The sequence below is a fragment of the Wyeomyia smithii genome, chromosome 1 (genome assembly GCF_029784165.1).
Source record: "Wyeomyia smithii strain HCP4-BCI-WySm-NY-G18 chromosome 1, ASM2978416v1, whole genome shotgun sequence".
In the NCBI taxonomy this organism is placed as follows: domain Eukaryota; kingdom Metazoa; phylum Arthropoda; class Insecta; order Diptera; family Culicidae; genus Wyeomyia; species Wyeomyia smithii.
The window spans coordinates 72,368,247-72,394,726 of record NC_073694.1 but is presented as its reverse complement, the minus strand read 5'-3'; the positions used below and the strand labels follow the sequence as shown (position 1 = coordinate 72,394,726).

Here is a 26,480-nt window from a genome sequence, read left to right as displayed (position 1 = left end):
AACATTACCTTCAAGTTTTTTTTCGTAATCGACTGTCTTTCTCGGCAAAACCAGAAATTATTTTTTTCTTGTCGATTGAAACTGACGTACAGTTACACTTTGTTACATTGTAATAGGTGGAAGAATGTTATATTTCATTCACAACTGTCATAAAAATTCTAAAGTATACTGATGATGTTTTGTATTTACATAGTTTTTATAAGGACAGTTTACACAAGAGGGTGCCAGCTAATGTATATAAACAAAATGCACATCACTGTGTGCTTTATTGTTTTTCTGTACCGATGTAGCCGGAAACGAAGATAGGTACCTACCTACATCAATGCAAGAAATATCTAAACCAAAACAAAACGCAGCCAAGTGTGTCCGTGACCTCTGATACCGTTTCGAGTTGCTTTGTAGCTGTGACTATGATAGTACACGTTAGTAAATATCATTCATAGAAAACTCTAACTACAACCCAAGTATGATGACAGTTCTATAAGGTATGCCATTCACGTCGATGCATTAGTATTAGTGATCGTTATGAACTTTTTTCAATTTTGTATGAAATTTGAAATGATTTTGCATTTTAAACTAAACTTATTGAACATTCTTTCCTGAAAAGTTATAGAAATGATGTTGAAACATGTTTTATTTGTGGGGAATACATAAACATGCTGCGGTTTAGGTAAAATATGCTGTTTTTCATCAATTTGCCGGTAACCTTTTTGCACTTTTCGTTTCTAAATGGAGTCGCTTATGTTTCATACAGTAACAAAAGTCATGAGCTATGACAAAGACTAAGATTATGCTCCAACTATTAGAAATATAGCATTTTTATATATTTTATTTCGACATATTGTCGCAACTTTTCACACTAAATCTAAATTAATATCAATTTCTAGTGTGTTTCAACTGGAGATTCACTCTCCAACTAAAAAAATCAGATATAAAACAACATAAAACGAGAAATTTCCAAAAATGTTCTGAATTCCATACAAAACGCGAAATTTTTCATAACGAGATTTGTTTGTGTGCGTGGATAGACAAAAATGTAGCATACCTTGTAGAACTGTCATCATACTTGGAACTACAACATACACCAAAAGTGTACCAACCGATACTGCTTAGACATTTCGGAAAACTGTCTAAACCTCATTCATTGTTTACAACCTCACCTTATATGCCTATAACGTTGATTACTAGAAAAAAAATACCGCTGCCATCTCGGCATAGACACAGCTGTGTCTCCTGAGAAGCGCCCTCCGTCTACGGTCTGTGCCGTACACAGTGCCCTCGTACATGTGGATGCAAGGCAATGCTGCTGAACGACGTAAGCACGACGCGTGCATGAATGAGCGATGCGCTTGCATTCCTAGACGATTAGGGTTTCCTCCTGACGTCGTGTCTCTTTTTTCATGCGTCGTGCGTGAAATATAACAACTAGGTGTGTGCAGTTGTGTCTGCGGGAGAGCAGGATGAAGAAGATAAAAAGTGCTAGAATTGGTACATTTGTGTTGAATAGGTATTTATAGAACTGTTCGAGTTTAAAGGAAGTTAACGTTCGTTTTCAGTTGATGACGTTTGACGTTATAAAAAATTTAAAACAGGAACTGTATCATGGTAAATTGCAATGGTTCCGATTGTTTGCAGGAAAATTGTGAAATAGCGACATGTATTAACAAGCAACAGCCTGTTTTTGGTGAGCAAAGAGTTCACCAACATATTTTTTTAATCTGTATCAACAACAGGTTATAAAAATATGCATATGGTCAGAATATACAATAGAAATGATTAAAATCACAAATCAATAGAAAATTTCACATTTCTTTGAAATATTCGTAAAATGTTTAACAAAATTACCGGAATGAAAAATATGTCAAACAATAAAAAATACATTCGGTTTGCTTGATTTGTTTTTCTTATTGCTGCTTTTTTTGTATTGCTGAGACCAATATTAACTGAATTATGAAATGTTTCTAAAATTTTATGATTTTTTTGTCACAGCCATGAATAGTGAACACTATAATGCATCTTCGTAATATGCGTAATACTCTTTTATATTTTATACATAATATATTTATATTATATTAACTGTCTCAACACTAAATCCTAAAAGCATTTCTGACAGAAATATTCATCATACTCTACTTTGTATTTCCCCGTTTTCCAAATAAACGTATCTAAGCGGCTAGACGAGGAAAGGATGGCACGCACCAGCAGCGAAGTATAACGAAATATCAAACGCAAGAAAAAGAAATCCTTTCCGAGCGGTGAGGATGCTGCGTGTGAGTTTTCGTCTGTGAAAACTGTGACAGTCTGAGGAAAGCATCTGAACCGTGCGCTCGACAATTCGTATCTCCTGCATCGGGGTTAGTGATCGCGAGTGATCGTGAACGTGAAAGTCAATCTCGCGTGCCGACGGTTATTCTGTGACATAGTACTGAACCACAAGGGGCTTCTAAAAATATCGGCCGGTTGGCGTTGTTTTCGCTATTCACGCATATACAAGTTACGTGTATACAGTAGTTAACTAAATGCCTCCAACCGTGATTCGCATGCCAGGTTCTTCTGCTGCCGGTCCACGTGGTGGAGGTGGACACTTTAACGAGACCCAAAACCGAGGAATACGAATTGGATGTTGCCGAGTTTGTACCTGTATCAATTTGGATTTCTTCATGTCGAAAAACGGCATTCTGAAAATTTTCGAGATAATACTTGGCTCCTTCTGTCAGACGTTGTTGATTCAGTTCGGCATGGATTCGGCCAAGGATATCGGAGAGGCGTTCCACGGATTTCTGACGACAGTTTCGGCATGTCTGACGACGACAACGATTTTACTGCTGTGCTACACGATTTCATCCAGGACGTTTCACCTGGTGCGGCAGTCCATTTTCGTAAGTGTTGAAATGGACTTGAAAAGTGTGCTCAGTTTCCACAAAGAAAATTATAATTGTTTCTGTAATTTTGACTGAAAATATCAGTGTACAATGTAATACCAGTAGTATTTTTTTGTGGAAGACTAACTGTTACAGTACAATAAGTGATGAAACTTGCAGAATAATTGGGCAATGAATTTCATAGCGTATCGTCGTGGTGTAGTAATCGTAACATATCTATGGAAATTGTTGAATATTGTTTTTGCAATGCAGTAAGGTTTAACAGTGATTGTATACGTAAATTTAATGTTAGTTCGTTCTCAAAGGACACGTAGAATTTTCATTTGGTGTAAGAGAACTAAATGATTAGACAGTAAGTAAACAACATGAAATCTAAGAATATGCTGGTTATCATATCAAACAACATCAATAGAAATTTATGTCATTGGCAAAAAAATTAACAAACGATGAAGGTATTTTGGGTAGATTATCAATTGTATTATTTAATTTTTTTTATTATTAAAAGTAATACAAACCCGAATATAAAAATGTGCTAACCGGAAATTGTAAAAAAAATCTTTTCAATAACGTATTAATATTTGTATGAATGTGTCTGCATACGTGGTTGATTGTGTTTGATTATGCATATGTGAAAAATTCATGTATGTGTATCTGTGTGCAAAAATGTGCATCCAAAGACTGTTTCCAATTGCACCAATGTCTTTTTTTACGCGGGGGATACTAGGCGCGTGAAAAAATGCGTAAATTCCGAAATCCGAATAAAAAACGTGTAAATTCCGGTATCCGCGTAGATAACTTAGTTTGCTAAAGGTTTTCATTCATTTCTGCTAAATATTTTCGACAAAGAATCAATAACAGTGTTATTTCCACCCACGAATCGAACAGAATATCAAGAAAAAATTTAAAAAATATGAGCCTAAATCCGTGAATATTCAGTAGGTAATTGGATTAAGTAACCTCGTTGGACACCCTAATAAGTGTTTTGAACACGAGAAACCTATAAAAACATACCGCGTAAAAACGACTTTTCTGATAAATCCGCGTCAATTCTGAAATACGCGTAAAAAACGCTTAAATTCCGAAATCTACGTGAAAATCCGAAATCCGAAATTCATATCTTGAAAAGTATTAGAAAACACGAGACCTAGCCTTTGTTGAAATAGATTTGTCCAAAAACTTGTATAATGTGTGAAACTTGACACTAAACTAAAAGCAAAGCTTCTAAATTTCAAACAATTTAATTTAATAGTACATCATCAAAATAAAAATTATGTTGAGGCCACATATTTTGTTCAAAGCAGTTGGTTTTAAACAGTTTTTGGGTTATGTTTCATTCCATAACTTTTAAACCACATATTAAATCAATATGAAATAAATTACTTTGTGAGTTTGAGATAAAACCTGTTCGTATGACACTAGTTATGTTAACATAAGTCTTGTGATCGATGAGATAATAGACTTCCGTTATTTTACAATTCCACACATAATGGTTAAAGCAAAAGTCTGAGTATAACACAATAATTGGGAACCTATGCAGCAACTAGACCTTTCATTTGATTCTGAGAACGTTAAAATTGATCCAGCCATCTCTGAAAACAGAGAATGAGTTTAAAAGATTCTTTTCATAACTTTTGAACCACATGTTTAATCAAGGTCAAGATCTAGTGTTACCCCGAAAAAAATTTAAAAAAAACGACTTTCTAGGATTTGGAAGTTTTTTTTTGTTTAACCGCTTCCCGGAGTCCGATTGAGCCAGAATTTTGCATGGGAACTCCTCTCGAGAAGACGAGTTTTTTGAGCCTCTCCTCTGAACGAAATTCGAAAAGTCGATTTCAAGTAAGTGAAGTGTGTTAAAAATCACAACAATGGTGGGAAAATTTCAAATTCTTAGTGCTTAAGCCCGCCTTTCGATGGGCTTCAGTAAAATTACTATGAATCCCGCTCTCGCCAACGGTAGCAGACCTGGTGATGGAAGCGCTTCTGGACAACGTTATTAGAAAAATTGATTTTCCGTTACCGGTACTGAAAAAATATGTCGATGATTTGATCCTTGCTCTTCCCCCGGACTGAATCACGGAGGTTCTCAATATTTTTAATAGTTTCGACAACAATATTCAGTTCACGTACGAACAGGAACAGGACCAAAAAATTCCGTTTTTTGATTTGTTGTTAGTAAGATTACCGGATCAAATCATTCGTACAAAATGGTAGAGAAACCCGATGGCATCTGGTCGCCTACTCGATTTCCATTCATGCCACCCGCTTCATCTGAAAATGAACACTATCGCCAACTTTGTTCAAAGAGTTCGGAAATTCACCACAAACAGCCAGAAGAAATCAGCCGACATTACGATTGACGAAATTTTGAAGCTGAACCATTACCCAGCAGCGCTACGACAACACTAATATCACTGCAACACTAATATCACTGCCGACGATAGTACCGTTGTGTACAAACCGATGTTGTTTGTGAATGACTTAACACAACGTCTGAGTAAGTCTTTCAAAGCAGCCTTCCCTAACATAACACTAGCGTCAAGATGTGTGATTAATTCATGCACACGCTTACGCGTAGCATATAAATATAATAAAAACTCCGACAGGCTTAACAGCGTCTGAGTTCATTTTGTTTTTCAACTGTATCAAAAAGTTTTATTTGCGACCTCATGAAAATCTGTAATCTGTATATAAATATATCTGTATAAAAAATAAGTAAAAAACCTGTATTAATACAGATAAATCTGTATATGTAGCATCACTGCCTCCGAAGATGCGGCACAATGTGATCTACAAGATTCCCTGCAACGATTGCGGAGCCAGCTATGTCGGGTTAACCACAATCCAACTGAAAAACGCATCAGCAGCGGCCGAACAACTATCAACGAACTACAAAGACTCCTCAGCAAGAACGACGAAGATCCCAGTACACGATTCGACCTGGAACGGCTCAAGGAAAAGACGGCCCTCCATCAGTTCAACCTAGAAAAAAAACAGAAATAATTAGCCATCACACTCGAAAATCAGCGCTTCCTATTCTAGAAGTCTGTGAGACTGTCAACACCAGACATGCAGTAAACAAGCGGTCTGACGTTGACAATTTGAGCCCTCCAGAAACAGTTTTCAACACAGAACACATACACATCAGTGAATGAAACCCAATAGCAAATTGTAACATAGAGCTGAATAGCTAATGCGCAGATGGTTTGTACCTACTGCTGATCCACTGCAGTTTTGAGCCATCAATTTGAGTTGACGGTTGGAAAAAGAGTTAGAATAGTGGGTGACAGAGTTCGAGGGATCAGTTTGAATTGTTGCGGATTTGAATGAAGAGTTTGTGTGACTGATTTGAAGTGATTAGTTTAGATTATTGCGGGAATGAATGTGAGGTTTTTGATGCGTTTTACGATTTCAAGAATTTTAATCAAGCTATGTTATAGATTGACACCGTATAGATTAAGAAATAGGACAAAAGATGCTTATGCCGAAGCTTGTATGACGAGAACGTTTGAATTTTCTGTAAGGGCTTTGTCGCATACTACAGTTTTTGTTATTTTAATGTTTTCACACTGTTCTTGTTTTTGTCTAAAAACGAGAATTCCCAGATGAAGGTGCAATATACACCGAAACGTCGGATGATAGAAAAATATTAAATCATTTTATTGCCAGAAAGACAGCGAGGCCGAAAAAAACCCTCGGATACAATTTCTCAGTCGATATGATAAAGTACATTTGAAAATGGCGAATATGATTGGTGTCAATTTCTTCCAGAATATTGACAACGATTTCGGAAAGGAGACAAGAGATATGTTCAAATCCTATGCAAACAGTAACCGCTAATTTAGCAACATAACAAGCTGTTATGCATCTATATAAACATTTTTTTTTATTATTTATTAAAGATTCATAGTGATTTTCAGGCTTGTCTTTTCTCCTCAGATAAACACTACCCTGTAGGAGATTATCTTCCACTGCGTAAAACAACAGCTCTTACACTGATGGGCGAGACGACGCGTTTGCTTGAAGAGAGTAAATAAGCAGCAAATCTTGTGTATCTGATTAGCATGCAAAAAACACCGCGGTGGAATCTGAAATATCTCTCCAGAGTTTTTGAGCCCTCTAAAATGAAAAATGCAAAAAAGTAAGTTTTTCCATACAAATTTTCAATCTTCAAATTTGAAATGCAATGCGCCAAGCGGAGACAAAATCAATCGACTCCCGATAGAGTGCGTCTTGAACTGTCCTACAGATCAGACGTTTTTTCGGTTGCTTTTGGACTGGTCTTTGACTGCCTATAGCTTCAAAGTTTGTGTCTTGCCAGTGTGTCTTTTAAAGGCTACCTGAAAGTTATTTCCCATCAGTCTTTCTCAAGACTACCTACTTTTGAATTTAACATTTGTTTTAACTTTTTTTCGTATCACCTGAAATGGCAGGACGAAAAAAGAAACCACGCATCGCTGCGGGGAGGAAAAGAGAGGCATCTCTTTCCGACACTTCGAGTGTCTGTAGTGACAATCCTTTTGATATTTTGCCTGAGCGAGAAGCTGGTGAAATAGAATTAATTAGTAATGAAACTATACAAAATGTAAAATATTTAAAAAAGGAGAAAGTTCCACCTATTGTGGTAACTATTTCTTCTGAATTCAATATTTTCAAAAAGGAACTTTCAACGTTTGTTTCTGACGTTAAAGTTACCTATCAAATTGGTCGTAGAGGCGAATGCCGCTTATTAGCCGACTCTATAAAGGGTCGTAATCGTCTTTTTTAGTATTTAACTGAAAAGATGTATAATTTTTTTTACATATGACACGAAGAGCGCCAAGCCGTTCAAGGTCGTATTGAAAGGTCTCACCAACGATCAAACCGTTGATGAGATCAAACTTACTTTAACAGAATTACTTGGCATAGCCCCTACCCAAGTAATTCTAATGAAACAAAAATCACGAGGCGAAAACAGTCAGAGAACTGGAATTTCCCTTGTTAATTATTTAATTCATTTTAACCGCAATGAGGTTAACAACTTAAAATTTTTCGAAAAAGCACATGCTTTGTATAATGTGCGTGTAAAGTGGGAAATTTATAGGAAGTATGGCGGAGGTGAAAAGCATATCACCCAATGCCGTACTTGCCAACGTTATGGCCATGGTTCCAAATTCTGTAACATGAACCAAAAATGTCTTAATTGTGGAGACTCTGCTCACAAAAAGGACACATGTCCTGTGAAAGAGAGTAAAAATTTTCGCTGTGCAAATTGTAGCGGCAACCATATGTCAAATTTTTATCAATGCCCAGTCCGTTTAGCAATTGTTAAGGCAAGACAAGGTAAACAAAATACAATTTCTCAATTAAAACCAACTTCAAAACAAAATTCTCCAAGCGTACCAGTGACGCATAGTTTACCTACTCCTTTGCATACCCGTTTAACTTATGCACAGGTTACAGGTAGTTCCAACATTATACCGCCTAGTGTTGGTAGTTCGAAAATGACCGTTAATATGGGTAAGCAAAACACGCTAGAAAATAATTGTACACCTAATACTCCAGCTAATATTGCTGCCGAAAATGTTTTTTCTAATGTCAACTGCCTGGGGCCTATTACAGCAGGTAAACTTTCTTTTTTGTAACAGGCAATGTTCAATCTTATGAACGCCATGTTGCAGGCAAAATCAATGTTTGAAGCCATTCAAATAGGCACAAATTTTACTATTAAAATGGTTTCTAATTTAAAATTTAGCAATGATTTTAAATAAAACAATTAAAATATTAAATTGGAATATTGGCTCATTGAAGGCCCATGAGAATGAGCTTTTAAATTTTTTAACAGTAAATAATGTGCACATTGCAATTATTACTGAAACATTTTTGAAACCTAACATGAAATTAAAATATGATCCCAATTACGTGGTTCATAGATATGATAGGATTCAGAGTTTCGGCGGTGGAGTTGCAATTGTTATTTATCGCCGAATCAAACATCGTGCTCTTCCCCATCTTGAGACGAAAGTTATTGAAACTTTGGGAATTGAAGTACTGAACTTGGGATTTTATTTATTGCCGCTGCATATTTACCATTTCAATGCACACGCGAGCAGAAAAATTATTTTAAAGGTGATTTAAAAAAACTCACCAGGAATCGTTCAAATTTTTTTATAATCGGCGATTTTAACGCTAATCATCGATCATGGAATAATTCTCAAAGTAATTCCAACGGAAAAATTTTATTCAATGATTGTTCTTCAGGATACTATTCTATTTTGTCTCCGAATAGTCCTACATGCTTTTCTTCTGTAAGAAATCCATCAACAATTGATTTGGTGCTAGCAGATCAAAGTCATGTATGTAGCGATTTGATCACACATGCTGACTTTGATTCTGACCATCTTACAATTACTTTTTCCATATCACATGAATCAATTCTAAACCCCATAAGCTCTGTTTTCAACTATCACAAGGCTAATTGGGAAATATATAAAACTCATATTGATAATGATTTCAATAATGAGCTAGAATTGCAAAGTGAAGTGAATATTGATTCCGCTTTGGAAACATTGAAATGCGCAATTATTGATGCCAGGAATCATTCTGTTCCAAAGGCTCAAGTGAATTTTGATACACCAATAATTGACGAAAATCTTCAACTTCTAATTCGTTTGAAAAATGTCCGCAGACGTCAATATCAACGTTCTCGTGACCCTGTTTTTAAAACTATTTAGAAAGATTTACAGAAAGAGATTAAACATAGATTTACTCTTCTGAGAAATCAAAATTTTTAAACTAAAGTTGAAAAATTGAAACCATATTCAAAACCCTTTTGGAAGCTGTCAAAGATTCTTAAGAAACCTTCAAAGCCTATTCCAGTATTAAAAGATGGTGAACGTTTTCTTGTATCCAATGAACAAAAGACTCAAAAACTTGCTCAGCAGTTTGAGAGTGTTCATAACTCAAATTTGAATTTTGTGAGTCCAATTGAAAATGAAGTCACACGTCAATTTGATTTAATTTCTTCCCAGAATTTTTTACCTGCAGAAATAATTGAAACTAACTTGAATGAGATTAAATCAATTATTAAAAATTTCAAAAATATGAAAGCACCTGGTGACGATGGAATCTTTAATATACTAATCAAACATCTCCCTGAGAGCACAATGGAATTTTTAGTGAAAATTTTCAATTGGTGCTTCAAAATTGCATATTTTCCCAAATTATGGAAAAATGCAAAAATTACTCCAATTTTAAAACCGGATAAGAACCCAGCTGAACTTTCAAGTTATCGACCAATCAGTTTGTTTTCTTCAATAAGTAAACTGTTTGAGAGAATTATTCTTAACAGAATGATGTCACACATTAACGAAAATTCAATTTTTACAGATGAACAGTTTGGATTTCGCCATGGGCATTCCACTACTCACCAATTGCTCTGAGTTACTAATATGATACGAGCTAACAAATATGAAGGTTATTCCACTGGAGCTGCTCTTTTAGACATAGAAAAAGCATTCGACAGTGTTTGGCATAAAGGTTTGATTGCGAAATTGCAAACTTTTAATTTTCCAATTTTCCTAATCAAAATTTTAAAAAATTATCTTACTGATCGAACTCTGCAGGTTGTCTATCAGAATTCAAAATCTGATAGATTTCCTGTCAGAGCAGGTGTACCTCAAGGTTCAGTCTTGGGTCCAGTCCTGTACAACATATTCACTTCAGATCTTCCTGATTTGCCTCCAGGATGCACAAAGTCATTGTTCTGCGATGACACAAGCATTTCCGTAAAAGGAAAAAGTCTTCGTGTCATATGCAGTCGATTGCAGAAAAGTTTAGATATTTTTTCTTCCTACTTGCAAAAGTGGAAAATCTCTCCCAATGCTTCTAAAACTCAAATGATAATTTTTCCTCATAAGACTAGGGCTTCTTTCTTCAAGCCAAACAATAATCACGTTGTCAAGATGAATTGGGTTATTTTAAGTTGGTCTGACAAGGTTAAGTACTTGGGACTAATTTACGATAAAAAACTTATTTTTAAAGAGCACATTGAGAGTATACAAGCCAAGTGCATCGAATATACGAGATGTTTATATCCTCTCATTAACAGGAATTCTAAACTTTGTTTAAAGAACAAACTTTTGATTTACAAACAAATTTTTAGACCAGCAATACTTTATGCAGTACCGATCTGGTCAAGTTGCTGTTCAACAAGGAAGAAAACGCTCCAAAGGATTCAGAATAAAATTCTGAAAATGATTTCGAAGCGTCCTCCTTGGTTTGGTACACTCAAATTACACAGACTTACTGGTGTTGAACTATTAGAAACTATGTCAAATAAAATTATTAACAATTTTCGACAAAAATCGTTGCAATCCTCAATTGCTACGATAAGCTCTCTTTATAGCCAATAAGTTAGCAATTAAGTTAGTTATAAATTTACTTCCCCTTTTCTGACAAGTAGGTTTAAATCCCTACGAATGATAAGTCCTAATTGCGAAAGCAAACAAATCCTAACAATTAAAATTACAAATTTCTAACCGTGTTGAGAAGTCACCATTTGTGATTGGACACACATACTCATTATTTACTAATATTTATCATAAATACTTAAGCTACTAACAAATACCCCTCTTATAAAAAAACCTAAATTAATCCACCTAGCGGTCAGACCCAGCCTTTCTCATTCAATTTTTATTTGTAAAAACAGATTTACATGAACGCTTCAATCCAATAAATGTATATTCACTCTTTAGGTTCTAAAATATTGATGTTGTAATCTATACATATAAAAATGCAGTCCGGTCTGTCTGTCTGTCTGATCCATATAGGCTCGTAAACTACCAAACCGATCGACGTGAAAATTTGTATGTAGGGGTTTTTGGTGCCGATAAAGGTTCCTATGATAGTTTGAGACCCCTCCCTCTTCTGGAAGAGAGGGGTCCCATACAGATGAAACATAAATTTCTGCACAACTCAAGAACAAACCAAGCAAATGAAACCGAATTTGGCATGTGGATGTTTTAAGGGGTAACTAATATGTCCATAATAGTAATACGAAACACAAATTTGTGCACATCTCGAGAACTAATCAACCAAATGGAACAAAATTTGGCAGGTAAATGTTTTTAGTGGTAACAAATATGTACATAATGGTTTGACACCCGAATCTTTCTTATATAAGGAAGGGGTCCCATAAAAATAAAACACAAATATCGCACAGCTCAAGAACCATTCAAGAAAATACAACCAAATTTGGTATGTGAATGTTTTTAGAGGTAACAAATTTGTCCATAATGGTTTGACGCCCCTCCCTCTTCTGGAAGTACATGTTTCTTCACAAATTTCTGCACATCTCGCAAACTAATCAACTAAATGGAACCATATTGGCAGGTGAATGTTTTTAGTGGTAACAAATATGTTCCATAATCGACCTCAGACAACATTTTGGATTGTAAGATGGCAACTTCCGGTTTCTGGAAAACAGCCAAAAATGGCCGATTTCCATCCAATATTATAATATCCGGAATAGAATAATACACAGGAGCTAAAAGCGACCACAGATAGCATTTTAAATTCTAAGATGGCGACTTCCGGTTTCTGAAAACAGCTGAAAATGACCAAATACCGACCAATATGAGTTTTTCTTTAACCAGTATGCCGTTCAAAATCCAGAAATTGTCTCCAAATGCCATCATGAAATCCAAAATGGCGACTTCCGGTGTCGGAAAAACAGCGCAAACGACCAAATACCACCCAATATGGGTATTTCCGGAACCGTAATGATGCACTGGAGCCACAAATCGACTTCAGACAACATTTTGAATTGTAAGATGGCAACTTCCGGTTTCTGGAAAACAGCCTGAAATGGACGATTCCCATTAAATATGAGTATTTCTGGAACCAGAAAGATGCACAGAAGCTAAAAATTGATCACAGACACAGTCTTGAATTTCAAGATGGTGACTTCCGGAGTCTGGCAAACAGCCGGAAATGACCAAATACCATTCAATATGAATGTTTTCGGAACCAGAATTACGCCCAGATGACAGAAACTGATTTCACAGGCAATTTTAAAGTCCAAAATGACGACTTTCGGCTTCTGAAAAACAGTCCAAAGTGACCAAATATCACCCAATATGAGTTTTTTTTAACCCGTATCCTAAATACCATTTTGAAATATAAGATGACGACTACCGGTATGTGAAAAACAGCCTAAAATACGATCCAATATGAGTATCTCTGGAACCAGAATGATGCAAGGAGCTAACAATTGTCCTCAGGCACCATTTTGAATTGCAAAATGGCAACTTCTAGGCAACAGTGGGAAATGACCGAATAATACTCAATATGGATATTTCCGTAAACGTGATGATGCATAGAAACCAAACATTGACCCTGGACACCATTTTGAATTTAAAGACGACCACTTTAATTTTTGGAAAACAACCTAAATGACTAAATACCTCCCAATATGGGTATTTCCGGTGTCAGATTGATGCCAGAAAATCTGCTGAAAATGACCGAATACCACTCAATATAAATATATTTAGAGTTAAAGCGATGTACACAAGCCAACAGTCGAGGATGTTGTCATTTCGATTAAAACCAATCATTTCAAACGAGTTATTTGACTTTGATCATATCCTATGGCCGATTGGTTAAGCATTTGCAAACTTTAAACACCTCGCAAGGAATCAATGAATTTGAAACGTTCAAATAGTACGTGTACGATACCACACTTAAATTATGTTCAGGCCACATATATCGATCAAAGCAGGTATAGTTTTAAATAGTCTTTGAATTTATTTTCTTTCCATAACTTTTGAGCCGCATATCAAATTGTTATGAAGTTTGTTATTTGTGAGTTTGAGAGATGACTCGTTCGTATGACACTAGTAATGTTCAAATAAGTCATGTACTCTTTGAGATAATAGACTTTCGTTGTATTGTTAACAATTTAATACATAACAGTTGCTTAAGTTCGATTATAATCAAATGAAATGGGAACGTATAGGGCAACCAAACTTTGAAACCACGTGTTCAATCATAATTCATCAGTTAACCCTTAACTAGCCCGCTCATCTGATATCAATATTGATCAAATCGGTTGTGTAGTTTCTGAGATAATGAAGTTTCGTGATTTTCACAAGTCGGTACATTACAGGTGAAGTTATAGTTCGATTACAGTAAAATTGAATAGGGTCTTCTGAGGCAGCTAGACCATTCATTTGACACTAATTTTGTGGAAATCGGGTTAGCCATCTCTGAGAAAAGTGAGTGAGTCCAAGTAGTCATCGGAACATGTTCATTTGCATAGCTAAATTTAACATTTTTAAACATAACAGACAAAGTAATAGTCCGATTGCAAAACAAATCAATAGGGTCTTATGGGGCAACTAGACCTTCCATTTGACACTAATTTTATGAAAATCGGTTCAGCCATCTCTGAGAAACATGAGTGAGATTAAACAGTCTTCAGAACACGTTTCTTTTCATAACTTTTGAACAACATGTTCAATCCTTATAAAATTAAAAACTTAAGTTCAAATCGATTGTGTAGTTTTCGAGATAATGATGTTTTATGATTTTTACTATTTGATACATAACCTCGAAACTAAAAATCCGATTACAATGAATAGGGTCTTATGGGACAACAAGACCTTTCATTTGCAATTAATTTCATAAAAATCGGTCCAGCCATCTCTGAGAAAAGTGAGTGAGAATAAAAATCTGCACATACACACACACATACACACACACACACACATACAGAAAATGCTCAGCTCGTCGAGCTGAGTCGAGTGATATATGCCATTCGGCCTTTTGGAGCACTTTTATATTTTCGGTTTTGCAAGTGATTGCTATACCTTTCTAGGAGAAAGGCAAAAAATCGACTCCCGATAAATTTAGGACTGTTTGGGGTCCCAATTGGAACAAAAATTTTTGGTTCTGGCTTTGTGCTATCAAATTTTATTTTTCCATATTCTTTTGTTTTCACGGTAGGGGAAACTTGCTAGCCAGACGAATGAGTTGTGGGGTTCGACCCAATAAAACCCCTCCAGTCTCCAGCATATAGTACTCCCCAGTACCACCGTTAGGTATTGCTTCGGGGAGCGGCTTTTATGCTCTGAGTATCCTGCTGACTCTTTTAAATCTCTTAGCTTACTGCCTGGAGACTGGCAGTTAGCTAACGCCGGCGTTTTGGTGGTCAACCTGACGCCTGTGTTGCAGCTATAATACTATTTGGGAGGCGGCCGCACTAACAGCCCTCCATGTGTTCGAATCTTCGCACATCCTCCGCACTAGGTAGTCCGGAGTAGTGTTCGTCCCGCTCACTTCCGTTATGTCGCCTCTCGCGCGCGCGAAACTTGGGCATACGAAGAAGACGTGCTCAGCGATCTCCTCCGTGTGTACACACTACATGGGGAATTCCATGAGCTCGAGCCTATGCAGATCGATGCCACTCTGCCATCGAGGATGGTCTTATTCTACGTCGTATACTCCTCGTGTCGTACTGATAATGAGGTATCATGCAAGCTAGGACGCATATTGCCTCGCACGACACTGTGCGATACGCGCTCGCAACCCTCAGACACATGAGCCTGTGAGTACTTTTCAACTTATTTCGGTATTTACTGGTGCTTTGGACCACGCTAGCCCACCGTACCTGAGTATGGCCAAAGCCACGCTAGCTAGAAGTTTTCGCTTGCTGCCATACACCGTCGAGCTATTGGACATCATATGAGATAATGCTGCAATAGCCACTGAAGCCCTCTTACAGACATATTCGACAAGCCTTCCGAAGGTGAGCTTGTCGTCGACCATCACCCCAGCAGCTTCAGGAAAAGCTTAGAAGCAATCAATGGTGCAATTCCTTACGCTATTCAACGCTTGTTGCTTCGACCTCCGTCTTATGATTCGCCAGCACCTGTTTCTTGGAGCGCATCGACGACGCCTATAGAGCAGTCAACTCAACCTCATCGATCGATTCGCCGTAGACCCCAAGTGTGATGTCGTCCGCAAAACCAACCATCACAATCCCTGGAAGGAGCTTTAGTTTCAGCACCTCGTTCTATATGACATTCTACAGTACCGGGCCCAGGACCTTGCGGAATCCCTGCGGTAATTGGGACGCATTTTTGACTCTCGTCTGTGCTGTAAACTAGCACTCTATTCTGGGAATAGTTTTCCAGAATCTTGTACAACGGCACCGGGATGTCTAGATTTCGAAGCGAGTTGGCTATGGAATCCCAGCTAACACTATTGAACGCATTTTTCACGTCCAATGTGACGATTGCGCAGTAGTGAATGCCCCATCTTTTACGCTGGAGTCCTACCTCTACTGTTTTTCTGACGGACAGGATAGCGTCCACCGCGGCCTTGCCGGAAACCAAACTGGTTACTTGACAGACCGTTTGCACTTTCGGTGTACCTAACCAGTCTATCGAGAACAACCTTCTCGAGCACCTTACCCGCCGTATTGAACAGACATATCGGTCTGTATGCCGATGGATCACATGGTGGTTTTCCTGACTTCGACAATAAGACCAGCTTTTGTCGCTTCCATCTCTCTGGGACTGTCTGCTTTTACCCATGCTGAGCAACCTAAGCTGAACAGCTAAAGCCCTTTGTCTCCCCGGGACCGCCGTTAGGCATTACTTCAAGGAGAGGGCCCGTCGTGCTTATCGCACTTACCTCTATGGGTAGCAGAGCAGCCTATACAGGCCAGTTAGTTAACCGTTAACTAACTGGGGCACGTCGATGGTTTCCCGTCGATTGGTGCCCTGCAAAATACTAACGATCTGTGATGCTGCCGTGATGACCGCATCCCAGATTTCCCTATTTTCGCACATCCTACGCACTATATTCTCTGGCGTGGTGTCCATCCCACTTATTGCCAGCATTTCGTACCGTACCCGCTCGAAGCGCGGACATGTGAAGAACACATGCTCTGCGCTTTCTTCCGCACCCGTACAAGCGGGGCACATAGGGGACTCGGCGTACCCGAACCTATGCAGGTACTGCCTAAAGCAGCCATGGCCTGACAGGATCTGTGTCAGATGGAAGGTTACTTCCCCATGGTGCCTATTAATCCAGCCTGCTAACTCTGGAATGAGTCGGTGTGTCCATCTACCTTTTGTAGTGTTGGACCACTCCCGCTGCCACCTGGCCATTGAGGATGACCGTATGGTGTTGCGAATACCCCTCGTGTCGCGTTGGTCGAAGCATTCTACATCCTCTTTGACGATGATGCTGATGGGCATCATGCCAGCCAGGACGCAAACCGCCTCGTACGACTCTGTTCGGTATGCGCACGCGACCCTTAGGCACATTAGCCTGTACGTACTCTCGAGTTTGCCGCGAATGGCACGAGGTACTCAATACCTTGGACCACACTGGTCCTCCATACCTGAGTATGGACGTGGTCACGCTAGCAAGGACTTTGCGCCTGCTGCTACGAACCGCTGAGCTGTTTGCCATCATGCGAGACAGCGCTGCCACAGCCATGGAAGCTTTCTTGCAGGTGTAATCGACGTGGCTCCCGAACGTGAGCTTGTCGTCGATCATAACCCCCAGAAGCATCAACGAGCGTTTTGAGGCGATAGTGCATGTACCGGCACTAATCGATGCCTCCTGCTCAGACTTTCTGTTATTTACAACAATAACTTCAGTCTTATGGTGCGCTAGCTCCAGTTTCCTGGAGTGCATCCAGTCTTCCACTACGCGTATTGATAGCGCGGCCTTTAACTCTACCTCTCTAATAGACTCGCCATAGACCTCAAGAGTTATGTCATCGGCGAAGCCCACGATCACCACCCCTGGAGGGAGTGTTAGTTTTAACACGCCGTCATACATAGCGTTCCACAGTACCGGACCCAGGATGGAACCTTGCGGTACACCTGCGGTAACTGGAACGCTTTTCTGACCCTCGTTTGTGTTATACACTAGCACTCGATTCTGAAAGTAGTTGCCTAGAATTTCGTACAGCGACGTCGGCACTCTGAGACTCTGTAGCGCTAAGGCTATGGAGTCTGTTAAACGCGTTCTTCACGTCAAGCGTGACGATCGCGCAGTAACGAATGCCCCTCCTCTTGCGTTGGATTGCAACCTCAGCCGTTCTGGTGACGGAGAGAATCGCATCCACCGTGGACCTACCTTTTCGAAAACCGAACTGGTTGCTTGATAGACCGTTTTCACTTTCTGTATATTTCACCAGTCTATTGAGGATTACCCTCTCAAGCACCTTGCCCGCCGTGTCCAGCAGGCAGATTGGTCTGTATGCCGATGGGTCACCTGGTGGTTTCCCAACCTTCGGCAACAGCACCAGCCTCTGGCGCTTCCACACGTCCGGGAAGAGGCAGTCGTCAAGGCATTTCTGCATGACCGCCCTGAACAACCCGGGGGCTTCTTTGATGGCCGTCTTGATGGCCAAGTTCGGGATTCCGTCTGGTCCCGGAGCCTTGCCTACCTTCAGGGAGTTTGCGATCTCGATCAATTCATCTTCCGTCACCCTTACCGCATCGTCAGCCTCTGCACGGCTGCCGTCACTCACGGTAGGTGGTGACTCGTCAGCCGGAGGCCAGGGACTTGGTTCGTGTCTTGGGAAGAGGCCCTGAATGATCGTTTCTAGCATCGCTGGTGATTGTTCGGCCGGGGCTAGCGCACCTCTAGTCTTGGTCATAACGATCCTGTAGGCGTCACCCCACGGGTTCGAATTGGCACTGGCGCAGAGTCGTTCGAAACAGGCTCGAAACAAGCTTCCAACAAGACCTGGCCCCTCTGGTTTGTACAGCGACTCCCCCACTCGACAGCCCAAGCGTTGAAGTCACCCGCAACCACCAATGGCCGTAGGCCCGTCAGTTCCACGGTTGCTTGATCGACCATCTGCGCGAACGTTTCGGTAGACCAACTTGGCGGAGCATAGCAACTGCAGTAGAATACTCCATCCACTTTGGCAATAACGTACCCCTCTCTGGAGGTCGGCACAATCTCCTGAACCGGGGACCTGCCTGTCGTGCAAATGGCCGTCTTCCCAGACTTGTCCGATACCCAGTTACCGTTTCCGGTTGGGATACGGTATGGGTCCGAGACGATGGCCACGTCCGACAACGACTCAGCAGCCGCTTGGTGTAGCAGCTGCTGCGCCGCATAGCAGTGGTTCAGGTTTAACTGTATCACCCTCAGGCCTGCGGCTTAGTAGCCGGCCGTGCAGCCGGACACTTGGGGCCTCCCATGGCGTGTTTGGCGTCCCGTTTACCGGTACATACCAGACACTTGGGAGGTGCACCGCAGTCCCGTGCCTTGTGGCCTGCGCCACCGCAGCGGCGGCATAAGTTGGACCTGTCGGGCCCTTTGCACGACCAGGATTTATGCCCCCGCTCAAAGCACCTGAAGCAAACGTCAGGCTGTTGGAAGGTGCCCAGAGGGCAGACCGACCAACCCACCTTCAACGTGGCCTTCTTCAGGGCCTTGTTACCCTCCGTTAGTGGAAGCTTTATGGTAGCAACCTGGGTGCCGGCCGGGCCCCTGCGGAGACGAACTGCCTCTGCGGTTACTACCACTCCACACTCACGTTCGAAGGCTTGTGCTATGTCACACCCTTCGGTGATCTCGTCCAGGTTTTTAAGCTAGAGAGTCACTTCAGTAGTGAGGGCTCGGATTTTAACCTCCTCGCCTAGCACTTCCTGGGCCGTCTTTTTATAGGCACAGCCCTTGCCCTTCGCCTCTTTGCGGAGTTCGAGGATCATCTCGCCGGTGCGTGACCGACGAATTGTCCTGACGTCCGTGCCGAGGTCTTTGAGCTTGGGATCGCCTATCATGGCCTTCAAGACTTAGGCGTACTTAGACGCATCGGTCTTGAAAATGAGGGCGTCACCCTTGCTCCCCCTCTCGCCCCTTGCGGCTTCTTATTGCGGTCGCCGCGCTTCGCGCGTAGTTCCCGCTTCTGCCGCTTCTTATTCACCACGGTAGTCCAATCCGTGGCTACGCTGTTTGCCGGTTCGCCGTTTGCTGGTTCTTTGCTCGGCTGGACCGACGAGCCAGCTTCATGGCTGTCACCGAACAACCGCCTCCGTTGCGTCCTGGGGGCCGTTTCCCCCGGAGAGCCCCTCGCACGTTTGCCAGTCGGTTCGGTTGAACAGACTTCGGCAAACGATGCTGCAGCTGTTTGTGTGTATTTAGACACAGCTGCAGCACTCCCTTTTTCAGGCTGGTTGAGCCTCGCCTCTAGCGCAAGTGCCTTCCTTTCGGCATCGTTAGCCCGTTTAAGGGCTTGCGAAAGCTCGGACTTCGCGCTGCATACGTTCATACGTAACAACAGAAGACATTGTTTCAGGTCTTTTGAAATGTTGCTACGTTCGTCCGTGAACTTGAGTATTTCATCAAGTTGTACGGACACCGCCTCCACGCTTGGGAACTCATTCATGTGGCTTTCTACCGCAGAGAGTAGCATAGCCCCAGATATCTGTTCCCGCTCCGTGGCGGTTTTAGGTGTTTCCACCTTGCCACCAGTCTTCGCCGTTCCGGTTGGTGCTGGCTTAGGCGTGCCCGCCTTTGCCCCAACTCGGAACTCCCCTGTCGGTGTCGCAAAAGGTGTACCAACCTGTGCGCCGCCTTTACCGGCATCGGCCAGTCTCGGTGGAGACCGGGCGATGCCCCGCCTGGCAAACGGGTTTGGTAACCCGTCCGCCCCATCCACTACCTTCGCCTCTTCGTCGATTTTAATGGTAAACATTTTGGTTAAAAGGGTCCCCCTTCCAGTCGCTATCCTTGGTCATGGTGGAGTGGTCGCCTATATGGTCCCATGGTGGCCTATGCCGGAGCAGTGAGGTCATGGCTAGTGAAGGTCGCCATAGCCCCTCATGAGCAACTATGACGCCTCCCGACCGGCGTAAGTCAGGAAAGGGCATCTGATCCCACTCCTGCCTGATTCCCATCAGGCAATGACCGCGGAACGTACTGGAAGGCCTGCCAGGTTTTACGGGACGGAGACCCCTGCAGCCGTATGCCACCTCGCCGTTTCAAGCCGTTGTCACACGACTTTACTAAGGGAGCTCGGTGCAGGTGCCAGCCCTACGTCGTGGTATAAAATCGTATTCCCTCTCAAAAACCTAAAAACACAGCGACCAGTACACCATAATTGGGACCTTACTGGTATCAGCCCCAATAGGCAGGTTAGTGCATTTGGATGATGGGAGCGGCACTACTCGCTCCGTCGAAGCTGTTTACGGGTGGCCGTGGCTTTTACGGGGAATCGACTGCCCAATGCCCGAAACCCCACCACTCCCTAGGCAAGCTCCCGCTGCCGGTCCAGGACTAATTGATGCTATCACACACCTATCGGTGGTCACGCACGCGTGCATGGCCTCGACGGTCGCCAGGCGTCGACCCGTGGTGGCCTGCAGCTCGGCCAATCTCTGGGACTGTACAGTCATCACTTTCACCTCCTCTGCCTCGGCACGGCTAACATCGTCACTCATATATTGGGTGTTCGGCAGGTTGGCCGACCACCTCTAATCTGAGTTGGAGATACTGGAACGTCGGTGAAGTGACTTCTTGGTCGGAGGCCAAGGATTTGGCTCGTAGCTTGGAAACAGGCACTCTATGATTTGCTCCAGCATCGCTGGTGATTGTTCTGCGGGTGCCATCGCATCCTCGGTATTGGCCATCACCATCCTATAGGCGTCACCCCACGGGTTAGTGTTGGCCCTAGCACACAGTCTTTCGAAGCACGCAAGTTTACTGGCTTTTATTGTTCTTTAATTTGCTAAGTGATCAATACTCTACACTTTTGTAATATTTGAGTAAATATTACGATGAAGTACATACTTACGTTTGCTGACAGACCGTTGACTGGTCTAGGGCCGAGCGAATTAGTCGATGTCCCGCTTCTTCTATCTTGGGTAGCCGTTCTCCAGTCACCTCGTAACCAGCAAATCGTGCATCTTTTTGAAGTCGACGGGCTTTTCCTGGTCCTCTGCTGGAGATAGTTTAGGCCACGGTGTCTTACCTTCACTATATCAAAGCAAAGCCTTAGTGCTAAATTCCGATTCGGAACTTGACCATTTATTTAATATGCACAGAATTCGCACCCAAGTGTGTAATGTACACGACAATTGTGAGGCTAGTGCTACGATCCTACTGACAGTAACAGTTACTCCCGAGTCGGAACTTGAACCTATGACAACTGGCTTGGTAGGCCAGCACCCTTCACTATATCAGCATATTTGTATACCTGATACAACTCGTGATTCCGGGAAGGTCAGTGTCTTAAACAGCGCTAGTTTTATGCCAGTTTGCAAATTACGGGACCTTAGCTGGTTACATAGTTCATGTTCGTAGCTGCAACTCGTCGTTCCACATCGCGACTCATATCATTGTCATCTGTCACAAACGTGCCAAGATAAACGACTTCATCAACCACTTCAAATCGTTCCCCATCAATCTCCACCTCAGCACCAACACCACCGGAACTCCCACGCTCCCTGCCGGCTACCATGTACTTTGTTTTGGCAGAGGTAATACTGAGTCCCAACCTCGCCGCTTTGCTCTTAAAAGGCCTAGGGTCTCCTCCACGACCTTTCGTTTGATAACAATGTTATCAATACCGTCCGCAAAACCAAGGAGCATGGAGATTTCGTGATGATCGTACCGTTTCCTTGCACGTTTGCTTTTCGTACTGCACCTTCATGAGCGATGTTCAACAGTAAGCTGGAGAGCGCATTCCCCTGCTTCAGTCCCTCTTGCCAACTATCCGCATGCATGATTTAGATCTCTCCAGCGTCATACGACTCAGCTTAATTAGTTTCGTCGGAGAACCGTGCTCCAGCATTATCTGCCACAACTCGTTTGTTTTCACTGAATCGCATAGTACAGCAGTGCGCTTCCCAGAATTTCGGCCGGGATACCATTTTCAAGCTCGCTAATTGTCTTTTCAACCTCCTCCTGTTTTGGTGGCTTCACAGCTTGTTCGTCGCTCATAATCCTGTTTTACTCATCTTGCTCCTTCCCGTCCTTCCACCTGGCTGCAACCGACGCGTCGGTTTAGGTATAAAGCAGGTTGCTGTCCTTGTCATAACACATCATCAGCACAGGGCGATTCCTGCTTCTGACTCTGTTGACTGTTTTATAGAAGCCCCGTACGTTGTTTTTTTTTTTTTTGCAAAGTTATCTCCCGCGCATCGTGCTCACACTTCTTCCGATGGTGAACTCTATTTTCGGCAGCTCTTACCTTCCTGTATCTCTCTCTGTTATGACTCTTCTCGCTCGTCGTTTTCTGGCACCCAGCATCAAACTAGCTGTTATGCTGTCTCCACAGCTCATGTCTGCTCTGACGTTTAATGTTGATGTACACTCTCTCCTACCGCTAATTGAAGATATAGACACGTCAGCATTGAACTTTAAGAAAACTAATTCCTCAACACTTAGTAAATACTTCCAAACTGTCGACTGGGAGCCAGTCGCTGGTTGTAGTGATACTCCAGAACAACTTAATTGTTCAAGCCGCTTTATTGAAGTTCATCCCACTTTTCAAAGCTACACGAAAACCTAACTGGTCTAATGCTCAACTTCGTTCCTTGAAAAGAATTCACGCTGCAGCTTTTCGAAAGTAAATTTGAAATCGAAATCCTACAACGAAAGCTAAGTTCAACAGAGCTGGCGGCAACTAAAAAGCAATGCCTCGGTGCTACATGCCGATTCGGAACTTGAACTCCTGTTTTTTATACACAGACGTCGCAGCCGACTGTTTAGTGTAAAGGACAATTGTGGGGCTAGCGCTACGATCCTACTGACACTAACAGTCACTCCCAAGCAGAGACTCGAACCAACGACGACTGGCTTGTTAGGCCAGCATCGTACCTCGAGACCATCTCGGAGATCTGGGAGCAAGCGGCAACTATAGACGATATAATCGTCAACGATATGCTGAGTATGTGCGAGGGCTTCAAGAGCAGCTAAGTATCCAGCCAAATTTAGTTGGAACCCGATCAGAAGAGCATACTAAAAAATTATAAAATTCTACCAACTCGAGATACAAGTAACATATTTTGATACAATTTTGTATTTTTCCATATAATTTTGATAACAAAATTGAATCTGAATGAGTTATTATAACAAAACCTGAAATGAAGTAGTTTTGAAACAAGTCTAACTAATTTTTCGTTTTTATCAAAACCCATTGTTTCTAACAATGTGTGTTATTATACTGTTCTATATACTATCTTATTTTGTTAGAAAACTGATACATTAGTAACAAATTTTGATATGTGTTTGATACTAGTAGAATTATTTTTGTTATAATTTCTGTTATTTTAACACCTAACGGGATCAAATTGAAAACACAGCCTGTAAGGTTTTTCCTGTAACAAACTAACAGCTTCTGTTACATTTTTGTTTTTTTCTTTCTGATCGGGAAATTATCGAAGGATAACGTGCTTTGTGCTGGCTCCAAGGTTTTTGAGGTAGTAGTAAGCGACTATATAATCTAGAAAATCTGTCGCAAAACTGTCGCAGATACATTTCTACACAGCAACATGGATTTATGCCTTACAGATCAGTTGACACAAATCTTATGGAGTTTACCTCTCTGTGTTTTAATGAAATTTCCCGAGGTAACCAAGTCGTTGCAATTTATACCAATTTTAGGTCGCTATAGACCGTATCGAACACGACATAGTTCTCAAAAAGTTTAAACTCTCTCACAGGAATTCACCAACTACTCCAGCGTGCCTCAGTGGCAGCAATCTCGGCCCAATTCTGTTTATGTATGCTGATGTTTGTGTATGCTGATGACTTCAAAATGTATGCCGAATTAAAAAGTTTGGCTGATTGCCACACTCAACCGTCTCGTCTGGAGCAATTCGCTGCGTGGTGTATTGTCAATCGAATGACCCTTAGTGTGTAACCATCACGTTTCATCATAGAGTTAGCCGCGAAGCCTACTACTCCAACTACACGTTCGCTGGACACTCGTTGGAGCGTGTTAAAACCACAAAAGATCTTGGTGTTTATCTAGATTCAGACCTATCCCTTCGACAGCATCAGCAGTTTGTGATTGACGAAGCTTACCGACAGCTCGGCTTTTTACTTAAAATTGCCCAGTAGTTCGATGACCCGCTATGCCTGCGATCACTCTATTTTGCGTTTGTACGGTCTCACCTGGAGTCTTCCTCCGTCATTTGGTCACCGTACCACGCAACTTGGTACGCCCTCAGAAATCTAAGGTGGCTCAATCCGTACCACCCCCGCCCCCCCCAAAGCTGTCCACGTCGTATGTGGAAGGCCCCTTACCACGTTGGAGATAAGACGAAAAGTCTCGAAAGCTGTTTCTGCTGTCAAACTTTCGACTAAGACCGATTGCATTTCATTGTTGGAACAGCTGAATCTTTTTTAACAATCTTGACTATGATACATGACTTTCTGCTTAGAACTAAAAATATGCCTTTTTATCGTTAATTCATTTGTTCTGTGTTAAATCTAAGTTTATATTTCACGTAAAAAGATATGGGGTTTTCATCCCTAATTGTTGGTTTTTCCCCATCACCCACATTTCATGTAGACCATAGAGTTGGATGAAATAATTAAATTACCGTAAGGCGCCCTAATTCTGCGCACTTCGTATTAAAATGTTAAAAAATATCAATTAAAAGCAGATTTTCAAAAATGAAGTTTGGAAGTGATTTCCTATATATTAACTGTTAACTTTCTGCTTATGTTTCCCTTCTTACTAAACGGCATCAACATTTTGGTACGAAATGCGCAAATTAGGTGCCGCGCAGAATTAGGACGCCTCACGGTATGTCTTCCACCCGTTCTTCTCCTATTCTGCGATCCGTTGATCCAGCTATTTGGCGTAGATTTCAACCGCTGTAAGTTGAAACGTATCGTCCTTTGTGAGAGATTTCATTACGTTCGACAGCCATGCGCGAATCGCCTCCAAACTTTTATTATCGGGGCAGAAATCTCTCCACAGCAAACCGCAGTCAAAGGATTCCAAATAAGACCATAAGGTGCGCTGATGTGAAAAGAGCACATTTTTTCAGTAATAAAAAATTACACCAGCCAAAATTTGCTTTTAATGCACGATTTTCATCCCACCTTGATTTTTTTTCTCTTCCATAGGAAGTAATGTACAACGGGATCTCCTGCTTCCTGTATTTAAGCGCCTCTTCCTACATGGGCTTTGCGGTAAATGTTTGGCTTTATCCGAAGTTTCTGCTATTCAAAAATACAGGCGGAATCCACAGCTCCTATCCAGCGATGACGGCAGTTTACGTACGAGTTCCCTGAGCAGCTCTGTCGGTGGTAATTCATTCATTTGCTTTATTTTTCAGTATATGGGTACGATCGTCGGAATTGTGTACGGACTGGATGCGTTTGTGGCTTTTCGATACTTGAAAGGATACACGTGAGACCGCACTTCGAATTGCAAAATTTTAACTGATGTATTTAAATATGTATGTCGCTATGCGAACGATTATATTGTATTAGATTTCATTCGCACTATTTAAAGCAGGTGAAACATTTACGCATTTATACACATCCAATAAAAAAACTATTGTTGATATTTTACTTATTTGTACAAGTAATGGCGATTTCTTTTTGTTCTATTACTTAAAA

General features: G+C 41.5%; 1 protein-coding gene across 1 annotated transcript; it reads left to right on the top strand.

Annotated features, from left to right (window-relative positions):
* Positions 1–1,507: 1,507 nt before the first annotated feature.
* LOC129724395 (protein singles bar) lies at positions 1,508–26,442 on the top strand. The gene is made up of 4 exons (XM_055679314.1): positions 1,508–1,605; positions 2,171–2,879; positions 25,983–26,135; positions 26,195–26,442. Exons 2-4 carry the CDS (start codon positions 2,520–2,522, stop codon positions 26,270–26,272), a joined length of 591 nt encoding a protein of 196 aa, XP_055535289.1. The 5' UTR covers positions 1,508–1,605; positions 2,171–2,519; the 3' UTR covers positions 26,273–26,442.
* Positions 26,443–26,480: the final 38 nt, after the last annotated feature.

Excerpts from the sequence above, each read along its gene's own strand:
- LOC129724395 (XM_055679314.1), top strand. The coding sequence starts at position 2,520 with ATGCCTCCAACCGTGATTCGCATGCCAGGTTCTTCTGCTGCCGGTCCA. Across the intron at positions 2,880-25,982 it reads TGGTGCGGCAGTCCATTTTC|GAAGTAATGTACAACGGGAT; the intron begins GTAAGTGTTGAA and ends TCTCTTCCATAG. Across the intron at positions 26,136-26,194 it reads CAGCGATGACGGCAGTTTAC|TATATGGGTACGATCGTCGG; the intron begins GTACGAGTTCCC and ends TTTATTTTTCAG.